The 20,027-nt window shown below is 37.0% G+C and overlaps 1 protein-coding gene across 1 annotated transcript; it reads right to left on the bottom strand.

The window, feature by feature from the left end:
• Positions 1-94: 94 nt before the first annotated feature.
• Positions 95-19,610, bottom strand: vwa2 (von Willebrand factor A domain containing 2). The gene is made up of 15 exons (XM_084135136.1): positions 19,542-19,610; positions 18,599-18,683; positions 15,549-15,613; positions 13,206-13,280; positions 12,338-12,471; positions 11,218-11,327; positions 9,691-9,885; positions 7,493-7,626; positions 7,284-7,413; positions 6,233-6,288; positions 6,032-6,139; positions 3,800-4,378; positions 1,990-2,541; positions 1,784-1,906; positions 95-1,039 (listed from the first exon to the last, which is right to left on the bottom strand). Exons 3-15 carry the CDS (start codon positions 15,598-15,600, stop codon positions 900-902), a joined length of 2,388 nt encoding a protein of 795 aa, XP_083991262.1. The 5' UTR covers positions 15,601-15,613; positions 18,599-18,683; positions 19,542-19,610; the 3' UTR covers positions 95-899.
• Between the last annotated feature and the right edge of the window lie 417 nt (positions 19,611-20,027).

Below are 20,027 nucleotides of genomic sequence, written 5' to 3'. Positions count from 1 at the left end.
CTTTGAAATTGCAGAAAACAGAACTGCATTTTTTTTTTTCTCCAGTAGGTGGAACCAAAACAACACTAAAACAAAGTATTTGAGTTAGACAAGGTTCTGGAAAAAAAAATTTAATAGCTTTACAATAGACAAATGCATCACTGTAACTGATAAAAAAATAAATATGGTCAAAAACATAAGCCTCTAACATGAGGCTTTCTGTTACACAAGGAGTTTTCATTATGACAGATCACAAGCAAGTCCAAATCTCAGACAGAAAACATGTTCATAAAGGGTCTTCAGTGCTGAATAATCAATACAAACAGCATCAAAGCCCCTTAACTCTTTCCCTGCCAGCATTTACAAAAAAAAAGAAGAGGAAAAAGTTGCCAGCCACCACCAGCATTTTCACAAAATCTTCGTGGCCCCAAGAGTATTTTGTTGTATGAATATCTGAACATGCAACATATCAAAATAAAGAACAGCCTACACAAAACAAAAAAACATTTTATTCTTGCTTCATGCAACACTTGAATGTGGGTAATTTTCATAAAAAGCAACAAAAAGCTGAGAAAATTGTGTTTTTGTCAAAGACTACAACGTGCTTTTATCACTTGTTTCTGCTTCTGGTTTACCCGTTTCTTTAATCTCTTAGAAGATGTGTAATAGCATCCCCTACTGTATAGGGGAAGCATTGTGTCATAAATGATGGAAAATTCCATTAATGGCAGGGAAAGAGTTAAGATTAACTAAATTGAAAAAAATCATAATTAAGGCACTGAACGCATTTACAAAATTCATGAAATGGATACCCGTGGAGTGTTGTCTGGATTGTGTGTTCACCACCAGAGTGAATTGTAGAATGAATTTGAACCCATTTCTGAGCTGGGTCTTTGTGTGTGTAGTGTGCGTTGTTCTCTTCATCTATGCTGTGTTCGGGACGCATGTCTCCTGCGGTGCTCCCTATAGCGCTGCAGCAGCTCTTTTTCACTCTTGTGCTGACGGCGCCTCAGGCCTGCAGGTTTAGGGAGGTCTCCTCTGGATGGCGGATCTCTGCTTCCTGAAAAAAACAAGTTCACAAAAATACATAAATCAAAACACCTAAATATACCCTGCCAACCGTCCATTCTGAAAACACCTAAATTATGACCCATCCAGCGGGCACAGAAAAATGAACAAAACATTCTGAGCAACATAAGCTGATGTGTGAAGCCATTTTAATTTGTTATAAGATGGGTTAAATAACCAAGATTTGCATTGCAAAAAAATTATCTTAATCACATTTTTGTCTTATTTTAAGAATATAAATATCTAAGCATCCTTACAAGGTAAATTTACTTGAGAAAACCATGTTAATATTTGACTTGTTTTCATATTCTGCATCTTTATTATATCTTAATAGAATTTATCTTAATTTATATTTATATATGGTATAAACTAAGTTTTATTCAGCAAGGATTAATTTTATATATATATAAAAAATTAAAAAAAAAATAATAATAAAAAAATAATAATAATATATATATATATATATATATATATATATATATATATATATATATATATATATATATATATATATATATATATATATATATATATATTATTATTTTTTTTTTATTATTATTTTTTTTTTTATTATTCCTTTATATATGTATACATATATAAATAAAGTAATATTGCAACAAAACAATTATATATATAATTATAAAAATACCTATATACTTGTCAACTTCCCATCTACAGGAAAACAAGAATATCCATTACTAGTACAAAAGACTAATTAGTAGTTACTGGTACTGACGTGTTTCGCAGTGTGGACCCTTCCACCCACGGCATTCACAGCGGTAGCTGCCGTTGAGTAGCACACACACGCCATCATTCATACAGGGGTTGGGACTGCACAGGTGAACAGGTTTCTTCACGTCTGTAGAAAGCGAGCAACAGTAGAACATAAATCCATCACATATGAACCAATGTTTTCAAAGGGGAATATTTGTGCTGTCGTACCTGCACACACCATCTGTACCAGCACATCCTCAGAGTATTTCAGGTCATCGTATGAAGGTACAGAGATCATGTGATCCTCAGAGCCGGCGATGCGAAAGAGGACCTCTTGCTGAATGCTCCCGATCCCAATCACAAACACTGACACTCCGCTATCACGGATCTTCTGGGCGGGCACCGCTGCATCCTCCGCACCCGTCCCATTAGTCAGCACCACCACAGCCTTGTTGACTCCAGGTCGCGCTCCTTTCCCCACCGTCAGGCTTTGGGAGAGCACATGGAGCAGGGCTGAACCTGTAGAGGCCTTCCCACCCAGAAAAGCAGCGTCTCCCACTGCCCTCAGCACAGCAGAGCCCGAGTCATACTTGTCCAGGTCAAAGACCGTGACGGGACGCCTCCCATAAACCACCAGTCCCACCTGAGCCACGTCTCGATTGATGTCAAACTGCACTGAGGTGCTCCGAACAAAGTCTTGAAAGTGGACGAAATTGTCCTTGCCTACAGCACTGGAGGCGTCCAGCACAAAAACAAGGTCCAAAGCTTGACCCAGACAGCCTAACAAAGACAAAAGGCATAAGTATAACAGTTTTAAAAAAAAACATAACCAAACTGAAAGGAATAGTTCAGCCCCCAAAAAACATTTTTTTTGTTTATCTGTTTAAATGTATCTGTTTTACCCCAGACCCCAGACAGCAACATAGTGTCGGCCCAGATCCGGCCCACATGGGCCAGATATGGCCTGGATCTGGGCCGACACTATGTTGCTGTCTGGGACTGCTATAGATTTTTGCTAGACAACATATATTAGAGCATATTCATAATGTGACATCCTGACTAGTTTTTATCATGGTTAAAGTCGGCATGTAAGAGAAGTTGTGATAGTCTTTTCTTTGCTATTGTGATGTATAAGAAAAAATGGGTGGGATTTAATTTTGTCCATAGGGAATTGATTGGATTGTTGGATCATTGTGGTTTGCTGTTGTAACACATGGGACATGGTGATGGAATAAATATGAGAAATGAGAAATATTTTTGATGCTTTTGCCTTTTCTTTCAAAAGTTTTTCCATTTCCCTGAGAAACTTGGTGTTCCACTAGCAAAACCTTAGCAATCCCTCCCAAAACTTTTGCCTTCGCTCAAAATGTTTATTATTAGAAGTTCCACAAAGGTTTTGCATTCACTTACAAACCTTTGGTATTCCCTCTCAAAACGTTTGCCTTTGCTCACAAAACCTCTGTTAATAACAAAAACTTATTGTTCCCCCGATAATCTTTTTCGTTAGCAAAACTTTTGCAGTCCCTGTCAAAACTTGTATCCTTGGCTCACAATTATTATTATTAAATTTTACAAAAGTTTTGCATTCCCCAAGAAACTTGATTGTGTTCACGCGGGTCAATCTCAGACATTACTGATTATGATCGAATTATAAACAATCGTATTCTTTTTAGATTTTTCTTGGACTCTGAAAGTGATTGTTAATATCTTGTCTAGGGGTTGTCTTTGTTTCTTCATTTTTGTCAGCAGTATATTTTGATTAAGATTGAAGAATTATCAAAATCATGCCCATTTTAATCTTCGTTAGTGTTGACGAAATACATTAAAAAAACGTTTTGTTAACGTACAATTTTCAGAACTGTGGAAACACGTCATCACAGTCTGTGAAAAGAGTCCATTAGATGGAAAATGCAAAACATCCTCAATAAAGTAAGGAAATAATGACTGACAATTATTTGAGGTGAACTATTCCTTGAGGTGCAATGATCTATGTAAGGTCTTTACAGTTGTGTCAATGAAGAATGGTTCAGATCTCTACCCTGGTTGTCGACACTGCAAATTTTGGCTCTTAGCTCTGGGATCTTAGCGGTCAATCTGTCAGGTGACTGGTACGTGATGGTGCGCTGGGGGTTTCCTGTTATGTTGTTTATTTCAGCCCTCATCCAGTCTGGCGCTACACCGATGATGAAGATCTCCCTGTCCCGTGCGTACTTCGCTGGCTCCACCACAGGGTCGGCCGAGGGCGTCCCCGTGAGCAGCACTACCACTCGCGGCAGGTCGTCCTGAACATCGGCAAACACGGGTGCGCTCTGGAAGCCATTGCGTGTGATGTAGCGAAGAGCGTTTCCAGCCTTGGCCTGCCCGCCACGATACTGCAGGCGCTCAACGGCCTGGATCAGCTTCGCCGGGTCTCTGTGCTCCCCAATTTTGGCTTCGATCTTCACGTCGCTGCTATACTGGGCCAACCCCATCTTTACAGGGGTGTCAGAGCTCAGTACAGCCTGCATGAACCGCTTTAAGAAGGACTTGAAGCGCAAGAAACCCTCCAGAGTAAGAGCAGAGGAGCCCTCGACCAGGAAGAGCACATCCACAGAGCAGTCGAAACTCAGAACGGGAGCTGGAAAAAGATGACACGGTTAAGAGCCGCTTTGATTGACACTTTAAGATTCCATTTTCAGATCTAAAGAACATGCTTAACATACCACTTCTGCATTATCTTGTGTTTATTTTAGATTTTAGTTAGGATCGTGTGAGACTCTTCTTTACCCATTAACACATGCAAAAATGCATTTATGGAGAGCATAAACAAACAAAAAGATCCATCTTTCACTCTGCAGGTTAAGTGGGGTCATCTGATCTAACCCCTGCCTGTGATGTCATTCACACTGACTGACAGCAGGAGGTTGTGCGTGTCATCATGTTCTGATTGGCCGGAGGATTCTATGTCAGTGTTTCAATGGAACTCATGGAGACTGATGACGGATTCTTGGAATCTCATTTAGGAAAATATACCAGCCCCATCTAGAAAACCCTCACTAAAACATTTATTCAGCTCTCGTTGTCTGAGTAGAGCGGCTAACATCATCATCAACATCATCTGTTTGTCCAGTTGCCCTCTGTTAAGTGTTTCAGGTCTATTGCATCACGGACTAATAGTTTTAAGAACAGTTTTTTACCAAAGAGCCATCAGAGAACTGAACAACAATGCTAAACACTAAACGTTTGATTACACCTTGAATGGTCATGATTCAAATGCACTAATTATAATTACAGTTAGGGCCACTTTGTGATAACAATGTGCTATATCTTTACATGAAACTGTCAAGTTTCGGTATTATAGTGTGTCATATTTATTTTGCCTTAATTATTGCTGTTGTGTTGTCATGCGTGGTCAATGTATTTTATGCAATGACAATAAAAGGGAACTGAATTGAATTGTGTGGTCAGAACTAACTTGACACACATTCTACACTAATTTCTTTAATGTTCTTTTTTGCTAATGTTTAATTGTTTTTGGAGACTGCTGTGTCATTGTTTAATCATGGCACTATTTTTGCGATATTATTCATTTCAGATTCATCTCACCCTAAATAGTATATAAAAACAAAACAAATGTGGTTGGTCATTTTACAGCTGTTGGCCTGCAACAGCGACCACACGTAATGTAAATAAAGATATTATTTGATCCTATTTTTAAATATATTTTATTTTTTTATATTTTGTAAAACATTATTATTATTATTATTATTATTATTATTATTATTATTTTATTTTTATTTTTTTAGTCACTGCTTTTGTTGTGTATGTTGATGCTTTGGCAATAAAAATATTCATATAATTTTATTTATGTTTTTATTTATTCATTCACTGCTTTTGTTGTGTACATTGATTATTTGGCAATACTGTATGTATATCAATAATGGCAACAATTTTTTTTACGAAATAAATTTGATGGTTGCATCTCACGGCACAAGGCGACAAATTTGCAACAAGGTTTCTGACTTTGGAAGCATTTGTAGATGGAAACAGAGTGATATTAGCTCATAATTAGAGCGTCCCTATCATCTGAAGGACATAAGACCTCTGAGGTATATTTCAGTCAACCGTGACCTAGCCCGAAAGCTGACCCCCACTGTAACGTGAAACCATGAGCTGTTTGTGACAACTCCCACACACGCATACAATCCACCCAAACCCACCAAAACAAAACACACACAGCCCGTTAGATGCTGAGGAGTGTGGGAAGAGAGGCGCATGAATGTGAACTCACCACAATTGGGGTCACTGCCGTAGCCTGTGGGACACTCGCAGCGGTATTTCTCCAGTCCCTCAGATATACACGTCCCCCCGTTCTGACAGGGCTGAGAGTCACATGGTTCTGAAGGGAGAGGGAATCATTTTATTAATCAAATTCTGATGATTATGGAATTAAATATTCATTATTAAGTATTCTGATTCTTAGAGGTCTTGCCTGGACAGACAGTTCGGTGACAGACAACGGGGTGCTGCCTGTAAACTTTGTTATACCTGTAAAACAATGTGAATCCACTTTCACTCCACACATCACTGAACTCCTTTATGTTTCATATAGAAAAAAATCAGGCCATTAAACCTCAAAATTAATAATAATATTAATAATAAACTATATTATTATTATTAATTTATTATTATCTGTGTTTATTTGAGCTTAAATTATAATAATGCTATTTTTTTTTTTTTGCTCAAGGTTTCTGTTAATGAATTCCTTTATATTCCACCTCAGGCCATGAAAGCTCAAAATTATTAATAATAATCATAATAATTATTTTATATATACAGTATATATACCTTATTATATTTATATATATATATATATATATATATATATATATGTATGTATTAGTGCTGTCAAATCGACTAATTGCATCTAACATAAAAGTTTTTGTTTACATAATATAGGGGTGTGTATATATATTATTAGATGTCTATATATTATATATGTGTGTGTGTATACAGTCTATACACGCACACACAGACATATATAATATATAGACATCTAATAATATATACACACACCCCTATATTACTATATTATGTAAACTAAGACTTTAATGTTAGATGCAATCGTGATTAATCGATTTATAATATATATATATATATATATATATACACACACATATATACATATATAGTTAAGGTTTCTGTAAGACACCTTTCTGTAAGACACCAGTTTCATTCCATACATTTCTGTTAATGATCTGCTTTATGTTTCACCTCAGGCCATGAAACTTCAATATGAGCCTGCGATGCTTCAAAAGAACAAAAACACACAATATGATACAATACAAACATAATCTCAGAGCTGAGGCGTCTCTGTGACTGTATAATGGTGAGAAAGAGTCAATATACATTAAGGTCATTTTGACTCGTCATAGGTATGTGTCAGACGGATGATTCTCAGCATCTCGTGGAATGAACAAAGTGTTTTTTAGACTTTAGAATAGGTCAAGACCCATGCGTTTTGTTCAGTCCATGTCATTTACCTGTAATGAGGGCAGAGGGATGTGTATGGTGAGTATCCCTTGGACCCTTTCCAGCACATGAAGTTTCCCTGAAGCTCTTTTACCGTCTCCAGGGTTTTCTGCACACACGGGTAAGACTCCACCTTACACCCTGCAGATATCACAGTGCAGGAAACGTCACTTGCTGTTCATAAAGGCGCTGTTGATTGAGTCACAGGTGAGTTTTTTACCTGAAGGAACGGCAGTGCAGACGGAGGAGGTGGTGAGGCTGGTGAATAATCCATTAACAGCATCACTGAAGTGCTCCGCGAAGAACACATGAGCATCCGATGGGCTGCTCGCCAATTCATGGAGCTCTTCCCACCTTACAAGAGAAAGACAATTTTCTTTAAAGCTCTGTACAAAAATAAAAAATAAACATTTGTCTTGGCTAAGTTTTCTGACTGGTTATAATGGAACATAGGCCTATCTTTTTTTAATGATATCTGCCAGGCAGTAGGGTCATTTATTATACATGATATATACAAAAAAATATTTTGTTTATGTTGTGGAAAGAAGTGTCTTATGCTCTCACTGCATTTCTTTGATCAAAAAATACAGTAAAACAGTAATATTGTGAAATATTATTACAATTTAAAATAACTGTTTCCGTTTGAATACGTTTTAAAATTGTTATTTATTTCTGTGATGGCAAATGTGCAAATGAGCAAATGTTCTGTGATTACTCCAGTGTTCAGTGTCACATGATCCTTCAGAAGTTATTCCAGTATGCTGATTTTGGTGCTCAAAAAACATTTCATATTATTATCAATGTTGAAAATAGTTGTGCTGCTTCATATTTTTTGTGGATTTTTTTCAGGATTCTTTGAGAGAATAAAAAGCTCAAAAGAACAGCATTTATTTGAAATATAAATCTTTTGTAACATTATAAATGTATTTACTGTCACTTTTGATCACCTACTTGCTGAATAAAAGTATTCATTTCTTTAAAATGACCTCAAACTTTTAAACAGTAGCGAAGGTCACACAGTCAATTCCAGATCTATATTACACACGGTGCAGTAAATTCTGCCGATACATTTTGAGCAGACAGAGCATATGGTGCTGCAAGAGCTCTGAGGGGTCACAGTAATCCACACAAACACAACACTGATAAGACTCCCAGCTGTTAGAAATGGCAGTTAAGGTGAGTTTATCCACTGAGATCCTCTCTTCCTCCTTGCACCTGTTGGGAAGCTGCCATAAAGCCTCAAAGTAAAGAGAGAACAGAGGAATTACACTATCTGCAGCCTAACCAACAGTAGCACCACACATCCAGGCTGTCAGCAGCCTTTTAGTGTGCAATAACACACCTGTTAGTGTGTCTGAGAGCTGTCAGCACTAATAGAGCTGAAAACATTTCAAATATGACCGCACCTGTCCCTGCAAAATGTTTCAAAACAATCACTAACAAAAAAGCACAGAAAAGTACCATGGTATTACCATTTTTTGAAATTTCTAAAAAAAAAAATAAAAAAAATAATTCCAATAGTATTCTTCACCGTACCTTAAAGTGCCATGCACAGTAAATACAATGGTACATCATTATGGTAATCTCTCAGCACCATGTATATACTAAAGTACCACAATATTACTCTCTGTACAGTGTACAGTGTTACTGACAGAGTGTATTACCAAGGACACAAGGTAAATATAAAGCGATAAAACATGTTGCCCAAAATTAAAATAAACAAATAAATTTAATTTGCATTAAGAAAATGAAGACCAGCTGTTTTTTGTGACATTATTTTCATGAAAAGTCAACACATTTTGCCAAAAAAATCCTCATTACCATAATACATCTCAAGTTTTTGTAAGGTTTATGTATATGTTACCGGCAAAGTGTGTAATCCGGCATTCTATAGAATGCCTAGGTAATGTATAGAATTAGGTAATGTATTTTTTGCAAAAAACATCAGGAATTCTATACATTGCCTAGGCATTCTATACAATACCGGGATTTCACACTTTGTCGGTAACATATATACACACAAACATTATGTTAATCACGATAATTCAATTTGACAGCACACACATTACACACACATATATTAGATATTTACAAACGTTTGTGTTAGATGTGATTAATTGCGATTAGTCCAGTTGACAGCACTAATATTTAGTTTTTGGGGGGTTTTTGCATTAAAATCAAAATGAGATACTCTAGCCCAATTTGTGTAGTACAGTAATACAAATATGGTGAGAAAATGCTTAACTGTCATAAAAATAATGTCACAATTGAAAAATATCTTCTTGGTCCTAATATTAGGCTTCATTTCATTGGGGGGGGGGACCTGGACATGTTTCTGAGAGGTTCTGTTGAAGCGGGTAATTAGAGATGTGAAGGTTTTATTCTGTGATTGAAGTCAGTGGAAATGTTGTGTGTTACCTTGGGTAACGGATCCCCACGGCAAACAGAGTCACTCCAGACAGCTTGAGCTCCGAGGCAGCCAGCTGCACTGCCCCCTGGGACTTTCCGTCAGATAAGAGGATCACGACGCGTGGCACTGTGGAATTGCGTCCGCCGGAAAACCCCTTCCTCAGAACGAACTTCAGAGCCAGACCTGTCTGTGTGCTTCCACCTCTGAAGGAGAGAAGGATTTACTTCAAACATTTCACATTTTAAGATATACAACTGAGAGTTATATCAAAATTACTACTGTGACATAAAATTCCAGTCTTTATTATGAGCTTTGTGGCTTGTAACACCTCCACTGTGGAAAAAACAGTAACTCAGAAACCCACAGCAACACAGTCAACATTACACTGCACAATGAAGAGGAGTCTGGTTTTTCTTTGCGAGTTTTCCTTCACTGCCTCTGCTCTAATCTCATTAATTTAACTACAGCGGCCCCTCAGAAGTCTTAGGATAACACAGAAGCCTTTAGTTCCCTTCAGTCCACTGTGTCCTTAAAGCACCCTGCATGATGAAACAAACCAGTAACAGCACTCTCAGCTTCACACAGGCTACATCTTCATCTTCGGGTTGATTTAAACTCTGCTTGCCTTCTTTCCAGTGTTAATACTGTACATTCTCTGTACTTCCTAAATTAACACTTGATACATACATTGGAGTTAATGGTTAACTGGCCAGTTGATTAAGAAACTGATGTAGGAATTGCAACCAAATCACAATATAAGAATGATTTTATATTATTTATATGTATGCATGTATGTATGTATGTATGTGTGTGTGTGTGTGTGTGTGTGTGTGTGTGTGTGTGTATGTGTACACACACACACATACATACATATACATATACATATATATATATAAAATATAAAATCATTCTTATATTGTGATTTGGTTGCAATTCCTACATCAGTTTCTTAATCAACTGGCCAGTTAACCATTAACTCCAATGTATGTATCAAGTGTTAATTTTTTTATGTCAACTTCTGACAATGCTCCTTTATGCAGTGCTGAAACACAGGATCTCCTCCATCCTGCAGGGATATTGACTAATGTCAGTGGAGACACAGGCATGTGCACAGCTGGGCTTCTCTCCATCATCTTTGCTCACAGTTGTTCAGCTAGACAGACAAGTGGTGAAATTTTCATGGAGTGGGAATCCGAAACGGTAATTTCACAGCTTGTCGAGGGAGATGTGGTATGTCCTGACTGGGTGATAAGGTTTAGGCCAGCTGTGTGCATACTAGTCAATTCAGCTACTAGTCATTACAGAACCCTGCACAGCCTTCACTTCAAAAACCATTAATTCAACCTCAAAGTCATCCATCATGACATAGCGCACTCTGACACACATGTACACACATGTTGAGGGTGTATTGTAAACACAAGTCCCCATGTCTGTGTCGACAAAGTTTCAAAGATGTAAAATGGAGAGAGATATTTCTCATCCTCCACAGGAAGTGCTGAGCCCTGATAGACACACAATAACACTAATCTCTGTACCTATAGTGGATTTTTTTCATCTTTTTCTTCAGCTCCTCCTTGCTCTTGTAGGAGTCCAGACTGATTTCCAGTTTGGGCGTGGAACCAAACTGAACCACGCCAACTTTCACCTGCCCAAAATAGAGAACGCAGTTTAAACACCATAAACATGAAGAGGAAACTAACATAAATAATATTCAACATAATGCCAGAATTTGAAAGACGCCATGCAAGAATTAAAAGAATAGCTCACCCAATAATAAAGTTCTGTCATTACCCTAATGTTATGGAAGCTTGTTTCCGCATGGAAAAAAAAAGTGAATATTACAGACCTTTTTTTTTCTCACAAATGCAAGTTTATATCTCACAATTCTGACTTTTTTTTTCCTGAGTTCATATATCACAACTCTTACTTTATAACTCAATTGCGAGTTTATCTCTTATATACATCTCATAATGAGATTAAAAACGTGCAATTTTGAGAAATAAGTCAGCTGACCATTGCCTTTTCAGTTTAAATCTTTTAATTCTGAGATTTTGTGAGATATAAACTCGAAACTGCTACGGAAAAAAGGTCAGAATTGTGAGATAACGTTGCAATTACCTTTTTAATTTTTTTATTCCGTTGTGGAAACAAGCTTTCATATCACGTCGTTCCAATCCTGTATTCTGATATTTTTTGTAGTGACAATGGCTGTCATATTCCAAAACGTACGATAAACAGAATAAGCACCATAAAGATAGTTTATTTGACTTGTGTGCTATGTTCCTTTACATCTTCAAGTCAAATGATGTCTTTATGTGACAAAAAAAGACTAACTGTTCACTATAATCAGTCATTATTCACTGATAATCTTGCCTTGTCACAGTTGGTTACTGCATATGAGATAATGAATGCCATTTTGTCATCCACAATGTCATCACATTATTTTTTAATGTGCACTTTTGTGTTGTTTTTAAAGCTTGAATACCCCTGGCCACAATAAACTTTCATTATGTCAAGAGCTGCATTGTAAACATTACAGCATAGTGGATTGAAACGACATAGGAGTGAGTAAATAATGACTGTTTTTTACTTTTGGGTGTCCTTTAATTGTGGGTGTTACTTTTAATCTGACATTGATTTCTATGCAAATGTAACCTTGTCTGGGCTGACATCAAGAGCCTCACACAGCTTCAACATGTAGTGCCGGGATCGTTCGAATCCTCCTTTCCCGACGCTGTAGGAGCTGTCCATCACAAAGAGAACATCCATTGCTGCAGAGCACTGCATCACTGACCACACACACAGAAGAAAACACAAAAAGTCAAGACTGGTTAACCCAATGGCACATTAAAAAAAACACGGCAGTGATGCAAAACAGCAACACTTACACGTTCACATAAACACTAGCCTATATTTGACACATTTAAGGAGCTCAAAGGTCACCTGTGGCATGTTCTAGCAGAGATAAATACTCACAAACACATTACAGCAAGTTTGTGCTAGTCAACCGGCTAAATTATAATCCATGTAGCTGTCATGTTAGAACCCGCCGCCTGTCATAAAGAAGGTGATTAGACAGAGACGGCATGCCGCTGTCTGCACCAGCACACAAACACATTTCCCTAGCTATACAAATGCACACATAGCATAGACTTGCATTGTTTTTATGCTACTTATAATTTCTAAAGGCAGGATTTAGCTAACTTCTGGGGGCAATTTTGGCCCTAAACTATGGCTAAGTAAATACACTAACTCTCACAGGCTTTCTGTGTCTATGTGGAGTCATTCTTTCAAACTTTTAATATGAAACTATACCCTCTCTTTACAAGTAAACACAGGTTTGTGACTCCCTTGCACATTTATATGGACACACGTTGGCATTAGATCAGTGGTTCTTTATATAGACATGAATTCTTCTTTTTTTAAATTCAGTGTTGTTGTTCTGTACTATAGTGCTGCTTTGTAAATGTTTGAGGAGTTTTCACTTGATTTTCTGACTGAGAAAGAAAAATTCAACACTCACTTTCTCCAGCAGCGTTGATTTTCATAATGGTTTCAAGATCTGTTTGTATCTCCTGTACAGAGAAAATGGACCAAACTATAAAGAAAGAGATACTGTAGTTAGCAGTTAATAGGCATTATACAGAGGTGTAAAAATTAATACATTTTCATTTCAAATGTTCTATTTTAAATATAAAAATTTAATTTTAAAATGAAAGCTTTGAAACTAATAAAAACCTGTCAAGAAAGGGTCATATTTCACCCAGAAAATCAAAAGAAAGAAGATATAGTTTAAAAACAACCTATTTTTAGGATTGTTAAAGCTATTAAAACAATTAAGCACCACCACCAAACCTTGTAAATCTAATGAAAAAAAAAAAAAAAAAAAAAAAAGTGTCATCACTGTAACAGGGAAAAATATTATGATATATTACTCAAATTAGTTTTTATACAACATGATCGTAAACATTGCCTGTGGTAAACATAACTTAATGATACTTTGACGCTATGTTCTACAACTTACACTGCACACATTCACACCCCAACTGTCTTATCCAGTTACTTATTAGAACCATACATTTTCAAAAATAAACATAACTGCTTCAAAATTTGCGTTTTCGGTACGGGTGTGTGGTAATTTACTTTGTAGAACAAAACATTAAAGTATCATCAAGTTATGTTTTCCACAGACCTTATTTTACTCATAAATTGAAAAAAAAAAACATTATAAAACACCACAGGAAAATCTTGGCGAATTAGTCTTCTGATCGAGGATCTGATGTTATACCTGCACCACTCTATTATCTTGAACATAATGCAACTACAAAATAATGCAAAAAATCTCAATGGTCATAAAAAATATTTCAGGTGTAATGTGACTTAGACATGTATTTAGTGATACTGACCCAGGTACTCCCTCAGGCACTGTCAAAGTCAACAACAGGTTGCACAAACGAGTCATTTGAGCACGGCTCCTAGATAGCTGATCTGACCCCTGCCCCCAAGACCCAGCTCCGTATGGAACTCGCTAAACATCCTTCGGAGAGGACTAATTTAGAACGATCAGCATTCCAGCAACGCCCACTGGACGTGAAGAGAACGGTCAGGCTGTCCTAGCCCATGTTTCCCGCTCGAGTGAGCACGGTTCAGAGCGACAAGCTCTCTCATGCATACAATCTCTGATTGAGAGGCAGGGGCCATGAGAACAGCCCAGGGCAGGGAAGACCCTGTGTAACGCTCCTGTGGAGTGGAGTGCGCTTGAGAATCACACACTTTCATCATGTGCTTTTGTCCCCTAACACTCATGCCATCATGCGGAGGGCTGCTCTCAGCACCTCGCCATGGAAACAGACCTCGGCCTAAGAAACCTGCAGGACCCCCCGAGTAGATGAGGGGCGTCAGGGCGGAAATTATGCCACAAAATGTTAATGGTTTAATTCCACCGATGGTGAAGATGTGTGTCATTCTGAATCACTGCAATTCTCACAAGAATTTCAAAAGAGCAAACTAATACCTCAGAACCTTTAAAAACTTTATGAAAATAGTACATTTTAACACCTACACTAATATATATATTATATATATATAAAGGGTGATACAGTTTTGTAGTTTATAACTACAGTTTAATTACAACCTCTTTACAAAGCCTGCATTACACTGTGACAGGTTCAATAAATGATCTGATCTGCGGTGTGATGAACCATGAAGCTTTTTTTGTTTGAATATGTACTATATATGCATTTTTACATCTAAAGAAGAAAGGACTGGTAATACTGGAAAGGGGATGTCAGAGCTAGTTATTTTCATATGATAGACAACCAGCATCAGTGATGTATGGCTCTGAACAAGTCAACTTGTACTAGGTCACGGTGAATCTCCCCTCAAACCCTGCGGTGATCCCCTCTGACAGGCAAGAGACATTTTATCGCCTGATTTGAGCGGTCTGAAGGACTAAATCCCTCCTCAGATTTATGGCATTTGTCCAGGAACGTAATGGGAAAATATTTCAGGAACACGGGAAGATATCTCAATTCAGAACTCCACACTCCAACAAATAGAGGAATTTTGTGGAGGCCTAAGCATGACAGCCAATAAAGAATAACAATAATGTAAACAGATTTGGATCTCTTGGCAAATGATGTAAAAGTTAACGCACTTGTTGAGAAAATAAACATCTGGCTGAAATTCCTTGTTGAGGGCTATAATTAATTATTCTTTACAGATAAACATCTCAAGTTACTAAGAACACCACATTTCTAAAGCACAATGAAAGATATGCATATAAAGTCAACGAACAATATTTAAATCTCAAAAAAAAAAAAAAAAAAAAAAGTAAAAAATAAAGTGCTCAGTCACTTTCTCTTACCTTGGCCAAACAGGAGCATGAGAAGGAGATGCAGCCGACTTCTAGAGGACATTTTGCATTGAGCCCTGAAACATGAACAAAAAGATTAAAAAGTTCAAAAGTCTTTGAAGAGGCCAACTACTGAGTAACTGTACCAAAAAAAGGCTTTGAGAATTCTAACAAAGAAAAAGCAGCTGTGAGAGAGAAAAACAAATTTGGGAGAGAAAGATTTCTTGGAATTTCACTCATGAGATGGTGGGATGGAGGTTAGTGGGACAGCAATTTTTATTGACCCTCAGGGGCACTGGTTGAACAAGCTAGGAACATGGGATGGGAAAGATCCAGGGATATTTTGAGATAAAACCCAACCAATTAAAGTCTGCAAAGAGAGTCTGTACCCTTATGCATCATAAAATGACTGACAGCAGTCAAGGCCTGCACTACAATTCAAAGGACCCATGATAAAAATGTTATGGGTGGGCCACCTCTCCCCTGAGCCCAATGAGGAGGCATTACTGGGCCCCAAACAATGTTCCTAGTAGTCCCCCTGATCACAGGCAAGCTCAAGTCTAAGCCAGTCAAACTGTCGTCACATCAGACTAATCATTTACCCGTCTGTGTTTTGAGAAAAGAGGAGGGACAGCCCAGTGATGTGTGGAGAAAACAGAACGATACTGTTCATCTCAGATGAAGTCCCCCTGCAGCCACAAAATACTCCTGTGCCACATTCCCAGAGCTGAAGGTCAAAGTTCACATCTTTAAGAGCCCAACTTTATTATTAAATGAAACATGTTGACAAATGCCAGCTGGCATGCACCAGACAGGGGAATTATTCACCGCCACGAGTCACTGGATTTAATCTCAACGCCTACCAGTTCTGCTCTGCAATCAAAGTCAAGCCAACAAACATCCAAAACCAACACTGTGAACTAAATGAACTGGCTCATGTTCAGACTACTAGAATTAGCTACTTATTTCCAAATGCATTATGCATTAACCACAACAGGATGACATTGTTTTTTGTTTGAAAGAAGTAATTTAATACTATTATTCAGCAAGGCCACATTAAATTGGTCAAAAGTGACAGTAATGACATTACAAAATTACAAAAAAATACAAGATATTTATATTTCAATTAAATGCTGTTCTTTTGAACTTTCTATTAATCAAAGAACCCTGAAAAAAAAATGCATCATGATTTCCACAAAAATATTAAACTGCACATCTATATTCAAAATTCTTAATAATAATAAATGTTTCTTGAGCACCAAATCAGCATATTAGAATTATTTCTGAAGGATCATGTGACACTGAAGACTGGAGTAATGATGCTGAAAATTCAGCTTTGCTGTCACAAGAATAAAATACTTTTTAAACATATTCAAATAGACTGTTATTTTAAATAATATTTCACATTTTTACTGTATTTTTGACCAAATAAATGCAGCCTTGGTGAGCATAATAAACTTCTCAAAAACATTTCAAAATCTTTTGAACGATAACAGACTACATTTGTTCGTTTTTTAGGACATCCATAACACACACTTAAAGACACCTACCCTCACACACATTTCAGCTAATTCAGTTTTACAAACCTTCCCAAACGTAGTCTTTGTGGTTGAGAAAAAAAGCAAATAACAGTATTTCAAGTCTATATAGTCAGATCTACGTCCAAGATGACAATCATGGTGTGCATTCAGTAGAATCTTTTCTTCAAATGTGTTTGAGAGACATTTAAAGAGCACAAGGAAAATGTGTGTGTGTGTGTTATGTGTGCACTGTTGTATCTGATTGGTCAGGTTCCAGGTGTTAAGAGCAGTTTAAAGGCAGAGTGGTTATCAGTTTTGGAATGAAATGAAGTGACTATTGAGGCAGTTCAGACCTGTGAAGTCACTCTTTGATCGTCTCACTCACGGTTGGACTTCTGAAGATACCCACAGAGCACCACTCAAGAGAGGAAATGTTGGGATGCCACCTGACATTCTTAAAGATTGAATCTATTCTGTAAAGAATCAAATCCAGCAAACTGAGAGAAAGACTTTTGGACAATCCAGCCACACAGCACCCTTTCTGAGACTTCAGAAACTTTCGGACTACAGTCTGATAAAATCTTACCCTGATAAGGTGCATTTCCTACTCATGAATGAACAGCAGGAAGAAGACAACACTCGCTCAGGTGCCATTTCAGAAAACCTTTGAGGCTGATAATCATCTGGATTCTAAGAGCACCTCACAATCCTGCCATACGATAACCTTGACTAACAACCCGTCTCGGTCTGTGTAACAAGTGGAGCCGTCTAGGGCCAGATCAACCCAGCACTGGCTCTGGCTCTCCTAATTCCTCTTTATTCCCAATTTCATACATTCCTCACTGGTCTAAGCTTTCACTTTAATTATTTCCTACTTTATCTATGAACAATTCCTAACCCGATCTTTTAGATGCAACCCCCCCCCCCCCCAAAAAATATGATCATATGATTTTCTTTTATTTCAATTGTTTTTATTTCAATTATTTTTATTTTGATACATTTGCATTTATATTTTATTTAGATCTTTTTTTTTTTTTTTTTTTTACATTTTCTGTTCCAGTTTTTTTTTCCAGCTTGAAAATTCCTGGCCTAAATAACAACTATAATGCATAGCAAATCAAATTGTAAAATTTAAATTTGCAAAACATCTTTTGCTCAGACTGTCCCCTCAATTACCTGTTTATTTAAAATCTGCTGCAAGTTTTAATATTTTTTAAGTCTTGGTTAATTCAGCAACAAACTTGTACACGTTTAATTTTCTTTCTTTTTCCCCGCTTTCATTTTTCTCTTTGGATTTGTTTGCTGTTGGAACTGTAATTTATAAAAGCCCTTCTAGGGTGTTGCAAATTAGCTTTAGCTACAAGCAGTATGATACATGCATTGGATGGCTGTTGTCAGTTTTATCTATGTTTATTTTATCAGTCCCTATACAAATAAAACATTAAATAGGCCTACATAAAAGTTGGCAACTACATCAGCTTTCATACAGTTGTATGATATTGTTAAACATACTAAATATATTTATTTAACTGTAGAGCTTACGCTTGTTAATGGATGAGAGACAGGTGTGTGCAGCGGCTTGATCCCACTGAGAGAAAATGACTTGAGCTCAGTGCACTGGACTCTCCTGTAATCAGAGGATACGACAGTAATGAAAAGAGAGGTTGAGGATTGAAGTACACAGCATTCAAATGCCTGATAATAAGGTCCTTATTTTAAGGCTCACTTATTTGTGACAATCCATTTTGATTGGAAAACATGAGCAAACTTCACTTTAAGACATTTAGAATTTTATCAATTCTGTTCTATTCTTTTTATGAGAAATTGGATATTTAACAAGGGAAATCCTCCTGTGCAGTGACATCACGCATGCAGCCGCTACAGAGAATTGCAGTTCATTTATTTGCATTATCCATTGTTAACTCTTTTAACTTATTTAGTATTTGCTTGATATTAAACGTAATTTAGATAAAACATTTGCCTATTACATTCTTTAATGCAGAAGTTAGGGTAAATCGAATAATCCATGCGCTTATACCGTTTGCATTCTGACTGTCACAAAGTGTAGTTCACTTTCACAACAAATATTTAAATAAAACATTTCATTCATTCCCTTCCGCACAATATTGTTTCCGAGAAGAAAACTGTATTTGTAACATTTTCTAGATGTTTTGATTTTGATAACGAGGGCGATTAATGCAGATAAAATGAATCCAACAAATGTTCGATATATTCTCAACGCATATAACAAAATGACGCTGTTAAACAATTCTATTGACACGATTCATGAAAATACAGTACAGTAATACGCCGCAAGATCTTAATTACTACAGTAGCCTAATCGGTTCAATTTCTAGCACCGCTGCACCTACCATTGAGTTTAGTTTCGTAAAACTTCAGCTAAACGACATCTTCCAACATTTCTATTTAAAATGAGTCAAGTTAAAACCTCTGATAGCTCCTCTACTGATAACGAGTTTCTCACCTCTCCGTCCTGTTCCCCCCGCAGGTACTGAAGTGTCAGTTTCTCTAGTGGTCGTGTTGAACAGGAGAGGGTGCTCTGTTCTGCTCTGCTACTTCCGTACTGACTTCATCCTCAATTCAAATTACTCTACAACCCTCTTATCAAGCCAAGACCAAAATACTCTCGAGAAAGTTAATAGAAAGTGTCACCGTTATGCTCGAATTAAGTAAATTAGGATTAAATAAGGAATTGTTCATCACACAATGAAAATTCTCATGTTTCAAACCAGTACATCTTTCTCGCAAGAGACATACTTTCATAGCACGTTTCTCAATACAGTGAAGTGAATGGTGACTGAGGCTGTATGTCTCTTAAAATCTTTTGTGCCACAGAAGAAAAGTCAGTCATAATAGTTTAGATGCGTAGGTGTTACATAGACGAACCCACTTTAAAAGGCTTGCATAACCAATTAAATACACAGTTGGTACTCTATAAAGAAAAAGAAAA

Source organism: Abramis brama, assembly GCF_963993115.1.
Source record: "Abramis brama genome assembly, chromosome: 14".
NCBI classification, from domain to species: Eukaryota; Metazoa; Chordata; class Actinopteri; order Cypriniformes; family Leuciscidae; genus Abramis; species Abramis brama.
This window is presented reverse-complemented; position numbering and strand designations above follow the sequence as displayed.